This window comes from Belonocnema kinseyi, chromosome 3 (genome assembly GCF_010883055.1).
Source record: "Belonocnema kinseyi isolate 2016_QV_RU_SX_M_011 chromosome 3, B_treatae_v1, whole genome shotgun sequence".
Taxonomy (NCBI): Eukaryota; Metazoa; Arthropoda; class Insecta; order Hymenoptera; family Cynipidae; genus Belonocnema; species Belonocnema kinseyi.
Window position 1 is genome coordinate 63,822,724 of NC_046659.1, and position 7,796 is coordinate 63,830,519.

The 7,796-nt window shown below is 33.7% G+C and overlaps 1 protein-coding gene across 3 annotated transcripts in view; it reads left to right on the forward strand.

Moving 5' to 3' along the window:
* Window positions 1–7,631, forward strand: part of LOC117169258 (protein lethal(2)essential for life-like) — a 12,524-nt gene extending 4,893 nt beyond the window's left edge. The window contains exons 1-3 of one of the 3 annotated variants that reach the window (XM_033355535.1): window positions 4,066–4,408; window positions 4,549–5,081; window positions 7,216–7,631. In XM_033355535.1, the coding sequence (XP_033211426.1) occupies window positions 4,866–5,081; window positions 7,216–7,521 (522 nt within the window). In that variant the 5' untranslated portion in view covers window positions 4,066–4,408; window positions 4,549–4,865 and the 3' untranslated portion in view covers window positions 7,522–7,631. The other 2 variants (XM_033355534.1, XM_033355536.1) reach the window with 2 other exon arrangements.
* Window positions 7,632–7,796: the final 165 nt, after the last annotated feature.

Consider the following 7,796-nt stretch of genomic DNA (forward strand, 5'->3'; position numbering starts at 1 on the left):
TTATTAAAAATTTTTCAAATTTTTTATTTTGAATTCCTGTTCCTCTATGACTCGAAGGATACCCTAAGGTATATTTTCTGAAAATTTTATTCAAAAATTCCAGGGGACTTCGTTTTCGCACGAAAAAATTTTATGTGCCCTTATTGCATCCGGACCCACAATTGCTGGAACAAACGCTTGAAATCAAACAATTTTACATTAAAAAATTTAAATAACTGAAAAAATCTCGACTCAAAGCCATTTATAATAAACAAACTGTAAACAAGGAATATACTTAAACTAGTGGACTTTCAAAACTTTTAATGCTATACAATTTACCAAATGTTTATTTTTATGCTTACAAATTTAAATAATTTCCCTACGAAGGATTTCAAACTAAAAATTATTCCATTTTGCAAAGTGAAAAGTGGGAAATTTTAAAAGTTACTGTGTAAAATGGAGATTTTTAAATTTAAATTGCTAAAACTTGGTACAAAATGAAATTTATTGCTTTTAAACTTTGAATTCAAATCTCTCCCAAATAAAAATTTAAATCATTTCTTCCTTTGAAATTAAGTTTTATACTTGGAGCAATGACATTTTCTCTGAAATCCTTGAATATCTTGAATTCTTTTAATATTGTGAATTCCTGAAAGTCTCTGGATTCGTGGAAATCCTTGAACATGTTAAATACCTTGAATACTTGAAATATTTGGGTGCGTGGGTTAGCGTTCGCAGGTAATCAGGCTGCTATGGTAGAATCAATTGAAGACTTACAAAGAATTTTGAACAAATTGAACACAAGCATGAAGAACATAGGCCTCAACTTTAACGTAAATAAAACAAAAATGATGGTGTTTAAAGGAAAGGGTGAGAAAACAATATGCTACATTATCCTAAATGATGAGAGAATATATCAAATAAAGCTAAAACGGCAATAAATCAATATTTATACCGATTGCGCTATGCGGTAGCGAGACATGGACATGGGTCTACCAAGAAAAGGATAAAATTAAAATTAACGCGATTGATATGAGCTTCCTGAGCATAATATTTGGTAAAACACTCATTGACAACATGAGTAACGAGATAATCCTAAAAAATGTGGCGCAGAAGAGACAGTAGTTGATGCACACAAGTGTATCAAGGTTAAGTAAATGGCAGCGAGCCCAGAGGCAGACCGCGGAAAGAATGGTTAGAATGTGTGCATGAGAGCCTAGTTAGAAGATACATAAGAAGCCACAGAAAGACGAGAGCCTGCATGAAAAAATGCATGGACATAAAATAAGCTAGAGAAGTATGCCAGGACAGAAAAATATGGCGACAAATAGTTAGTAAAAGCAGTGTCAGAAGAGAGAAGTACATCTGAAACAAAATACTTTGGCCACTAATGGACCCAAGTGGGGAACCTCACATGACAACTTTTTAAGGCTCTTCACTTGGGCGATTGCTGAAGAGATTGATCAGCAACCTGGGTTGGAGCAGTATTGCGGAACGAATGCTTTACTAAAATAAATAACATGAGAATTCAAGATCAATCTAAAAATTCTACAACCGATTCGTCACATTACTCCATTCCCCACGGAGTGTGTCACGCCTACTCCGAAAGGGTAAAACATCGTTTATTGGTGTAATAAAAAATCTAATTCCTTGACTTTTCTTAAATCATTTCTCTGAATCTCGTGAAATCCTTGAATATTCGGAATTCTCTGATTTTCTGAAAATCTCTAATTCCTTGACTTCTATGAAATCCTTGAATCTTCTGAATTAATTAAATTTTTTGAATTCTCTGAATCTCTTGAATTCCATTAATATTCGGAAATCCTGAAATTCTCTGAATTTCTCTCATTCTCTGAAAAACTTGGATATTCTGAATTCCCTTCAATTCTATAAACTTTCTTCTATTTTATTCATAATGTGTCGCCTAAGGGTTTACATCACTTCCATTACTTACAATTTTTCTGCCTACATATTTTTTTTATAAAATCTTATCCTTACTATTTACAGATGCACCAAACTCGCTTTCAGTTAAGTGTCGGGGGTTGCCTTCAAATGTCCTTGGACTGATTTCGGGGGGACAAAAACGTACAAAGCGAGGGCTGCCTGCTTCATTTCCAATATCCTCGTTTCCGCTCTCGCCCGGCTTCCCTGAGAAACTATAGGAGCCAGCATTTCTAGAAAGGCTGAGAACGGGTCGACTGAAAGCGAGAGTTTGGGGTATTTACAAATATTTACGTAAAATTTTATATCTAGAACTAGATCCTTATTTCTATTTCCTGCGATAGTGCAATTTAGGACGCTTTAGCGAACGAGTGAGCGAGCGATCGGAAGCGAGTGTGCAAGCGAGAGAGAGAGAGGGCGCGCGTGCGAGAACATAACCGCATCTTAGGCTACTTATGCTATTACGTAACCATATCTTACAAACCTTTACGCTTCTAATCTAAGCGACTTCCGTTTCCTTTATCTTTCACTTCTCTTGTATCTTCATTTTGTCAGTTTTTTTCACATGCATTCCTTCATTCTTTCTTTTTCGCCCCTCTAGCACTCCCCAACTCCTTCATCCATTCTTCGCATAATCCATCCTCTCCTAGAATCTTTACCACATTCTCTTGTCAGCTTCCTTTATCTTCTATTCCTCTCCTACATCCTTCCCATGCATGCTCTCTTGTTTCGTTCTCCCATTCCCATATTCTGCACTTTCCGTTTTCTTCCTCTTCCCAATACATCCCCTCCCTTACCTCGTTTCACAAATTTAAATCTTGCTTTTCTGGTCCACCTTCTCTCTCCCCCTCCCTTTTCTAAATACTTTGGTACTCCTTTTTGTATCATCTTGCACCATTTATTATATTTTGAATCCTTAATCGCCCCCCATATTTCTATTAATTTGTCTTCCCTCTCTTTTTCTCCGATTCTTCATCGTTTACTCCAGTCCGGTCTTCTATATCTCTAGCATTAAAGAACTCCCTCCTTTATTCTTCCCATTTCGTTCATTCTATCGCCCCCACCCCCCAAATGAAGTCCATAAATTGAGAATATGTAAGGAATTTATTAAATATTAATAAATATTTTTAATTCATTAAATATCCGGAATTATTTTAAATCCCTAAAATGCTTCTATTCATCTGAATTCCGATAATATTTTCAACTCTGAGAATTTCTTGAATTCTGTGAAATACCTGAATTCCTTTCACTCTTCTGAATTTTCTGCAAGAAATTCTTAATTCAAGGAATTTAGACAAATTCAGATGATTTAGAAGAATTTACATATATTAGGAACGTCCCATGAATTAAAAAGATTTCAAAGAAGTAAAAAAATTCAAAAGGATCAAAATCATTATAAAGTTAATATTTTTGAGATAGCTTTCTAATTTTCCAAGCCTCCTTTCACATTAATCTTTGAAAGAATAAAACACTTTTGCATGAATAATAAAACCATGATTCTTAAGTTATTTTTTAAAGTGATATTGAACTGAAAATTCAAGAATTGGTGTCATGATCATTTGAGTCTCATAGCAATGAGACTTGAAGACAATCAGAAGAAAACTTGGTTTGTTTCTGGTTAAAACTGTTCAAATAATGCATTTGTTATTTACAAGTTTTAATAAATTAAGATTCATTCTCTACCTAAACATTTGATTTTTAAATTCAATTATAATGAAATAGTCACCTTAAATTCATGTAACAAACAATAAATCTAAAATTTATTGAGTAATTTTATAAAAATTTTAAAAATAAAAAATGAAAAACTTTATGGATTTTATAAACATCAAGATCATTTTTTGGCTGTAAATGTTAATTTCATCGACTTGTTAAACGAAAATGGGTTCACGTAATATAGAGTTACCACCTTTTATCTCGTGTTTTCCGTCCGATGTTGAACATCAGAGTGGGGAAGAGAGGAAATGTAAAGGGCAGCGAGGGGGCGAGTAAAATCCGTAGCTATAATTATAATTGAACCGCCGCATCGTAGAACGGGATATAGAATATTTATCCAGGAGTGGGGGTTCCCCAGCCGCTAGGGTTTGAATGGCGTTCGCATCCCCACTTCTAAAGAAATATTTTATATCCTGTTCTACGACGCGACGGTTTAATTATAAAACAGTCAAAGTGAGGAAGGTCAGGTATGCTAGAACGTAGTAACAGCTGTCCATGACCTTACCCACGAAGTAATAGTAACGATTGATATATCCAATGCATGAAGGCAGACCGACGAACGTGGGACTAGAAATATTCGAGTTGTGCCTATGACAGTGGTTTTGTGGTTTTCTTTTCCAATTCTTGGAGGATTTCAAGATCAATTTTTGTTCACGGAGATACTACTTTTTACTATTCCTTCATGACCTTAACCAACAATGTAAGGCGTGCGTGCGCGCTATGTTCCTTGCCGCAATAAAGATCCGAAACTTACTTTGAACAACCTGCAAACCAAGTAATACTAATCAGAAATTCACAAAAGTTTTATAGATTATTCATTACAGCTAGCTTGTAATAAAGCCGATTATTATTTAAAAAACTCAATGCTAAAATGACTTTACTTTTTAACATTTCTATTATTTATTGTTGTTAAAGATTTTTTTTTCGTTGAAATGTGTTGGATCTCTATTATCGTGAAGGCCTATTTTACGGACACGAAGTGGGGTCTTTCGCACATTTCTCGTGGGCTGATAAAAAATGCATCTCTGGGAGTAGGCCAACTTGTATGTTTGAAACTGCGCAGTTTATCGCTACGCGGCAGCACTTTCTGCTCCACATATAATTAACTGCCAATGCGCAAGTGCGCATTATCATGTAATCGTCATGAGGTTTCATTACAGAGAAATATTTCATACACATTTAATTTCTCGTGTGGGATCTAATTTCAATTAAAAATTAAAAACAATTTGAAAATGGCAATTCTGCCAGCAACAATACAGCCAGACCGGTGGGCAGATGAAGGTCATGATTCCCTAGGCCGAGGTCCATACTTCAATAATACGATTCACAATAATCATATTCACGACAATTTGTTGCCTCCCCACATCCAATTTGCCCCTCCACATATTCTGCAACAGTACATTCAAGAAAAAAAAATTCCAAAATCTGAATATAAGGACCAGTTTCATGTAAGACTTTCTGTCACTTATTAATTTTTTCCTCATTAATTTTCGTTTTAATTTCAATTTGTATTTCCGTTTACTGAATTTTCTATTTCTACTTTTTGTGACTATATGCTTTATAACCATTTTGTTCATAATCAATTTATTATTTATTAATTCTTAAGGTTATTTTTTTTCTCCATGGCTGGAATTTAAAGTGTATGCCTTGACAAATTTTAAAGTTCTTTTTTTTCAACGTTGATTTTTTTTGCGAATTATGTACATTTCTCTTTTATGCTAGATTTCACAGTATTTTTTGAGCTACCTATTTATGCATATAAATACAAAAAAATAAAGCCATAATTTCCAACACTTCTATAAATACGTTTTCTATATAGGCAAAAAATTATTGCTAATCTTGTATGAGTACAGTTTGAGATCAAAAATAATAGCGTATAAATATAAATGTTAGAAAAAATCATTTTTGATTAAGTTAGAATTTGTGTAATTTCAACGAAAATATCAAATTTTTTGGACTTTGCTTATGCAATACTTATTTCAAATATAAAAAGGGTCTTCTTGTTTCGTTTACAGAAAATTTAAAACTTTTATACTGATGCTAATTTTTCAGTTTTTTACTATGTTGAACTGGCCTGAGTACTGAGTTAAAAAAATATTTTATTTAAAAAAAATAGTGGTGGGTCTTCCGTTTAAACAAAACTAATTTTATGTAAAATACTTTGAAAAAAATTATGAATAAGTATCCCATTAACCAAATACAAAAAAATGTAATTTTTGTTGGCATTTAAAAAGAAAATTATGACTTAAACAAAAACTTATTTTTTCCATGATAAGATTTTATATAATTATTTGTTAGAGAAATCTCTAAATTTAACAACCTCTTTGTGGTTGCCAAAAGTGGGATGTAAATTTTTTGTTAAATCACTGGCTATACTGATAGGGTACCTCAACTTTTACAAACATGTGCCTAAAAAACCGATTTAAAAAAATAATTTTATTCACTCCTTTTATATTATTTTCTTTATATTATCTCTTATATTGTTTTAAGTTTTTTATAAATTATTACATTTAAAAAAAAATCTGTCGAAACATTTCTTGAACCCTCTCACGATCCTTATCATAACTGCTGTGATTAGAGAAAACGCCGCTAACTGCAAAAAATCGAAAAATGAGTTTTTTATGTTGTCAGACTCGTGAAAAAAAGATGCACCGAATTATTAAAATAATTTATCAAATTGTTAATAACTTTAAAAATAATTATTGCTAAATTTGGTAAAAACGCCGTTAACTGCAAAATTTGGCGAGTCGTGATTTGGAAGAGAGCCGTAACTGACCGTTAACTGCAGGCTCAAATCATGGATGCAACGGGCTGTTACGGGCAGTTACGGACTTTACTTAATTATCGGGGGGCGAAAATTATAAACGATTTTTAAACGAATTTCGAAGAGGTCCGTACGCGTTTACGGTGTTCTCTTGAATCTTCGAACCCCGAGAAAAAAGGTCTGTAATTCGAGAAACGCCGTAACTGCATTTATAGTATGTTGAGCTGCGTAATAATTTCGCCCTAAACGGCATTTTCTCAAATCACGGCAGGGCGATTTCTGAGGTCCGTGATTCGAAGAGAGCCGTAAGTGCCCGTTACGGCGTTTTCTAAATTTCAGCATCCCAATCAACACCGTTAACTGCATTTTAGATAATTAACATTTTAGTAAAGGACAACAAAAGAAACTGCAGAAAATGAATTAGAATCTGCGGTACACGCGAATAAAGATTGGAACAGTTTTCGTCGACTTTCTCGGCTTCGTTCATTTTGTAGTTAACGGTGTTTTCTCAAATCACAGCAGGTAACAGGACCAGTACAGCTCCTCTTGAACGCTCTTGCAAAAGAAATACAAATGTGCCATCCCCCACACACAATTGTAAAGCAGCATGTAGATCAAAATGCGAATACAATCACCCCTTAACAAATGTTGACTATAGTTGGTTGCATTGTATTTATCCGCATGAATAATGTGGTATTAATAATTTTTGTCAATTGAAGCTTATTTAAGGATAAAAATTCCGCATTTTTCGCGCGATGAGTGCTTTTAAAACCATAAATTTTAACATAATTTCTAATATTTTTTATTTAATATTTCAGACATCTCTGGACATTCAGCATTTCATGCCCGAAGAGATAACCGTAAAAGTTGTTAATAGATTTGTCGTGGTCGAAGGTGAACATTCAGAAAAACAAGACGAACATGGATGGATTTCCCGACGTTTCTCCAGAAAATATCCAGTTCCGGAACAGTACGACCTTGAAGAAGTCCAGTCTAACCTTTCATCGGACGGCGTTTTGACTATTACAATCCCCAGAAAGTACGATCCAAAGCATCATCGCGAGAAACCTGTCAAAATTGAGGTAACAGGAAAACCCGTGGCTCGCGAAATTTTAGAGGCCTAAAAAGAAAGGAAGAAACTAGGAAAGCATTTAACTTCACAATCTCATGTTTGTATTTAATTGTAAAACAAACATACACATGTTTTAATTCCTTAGCATTTAGCATTCACATTATATTTATAATATTTAAAGTAATGAGTCTGCTGTTTATAAAATAAACAATAAAAACACTTCTTCGTTTTATTTTGTGTGATTCCATCCTCTTAAAAATTTAATTATTATCTTTTATGCAGAAACGAAATACACCAAACTCTCGCTTTCAGTCAAGTGTCAGGGGT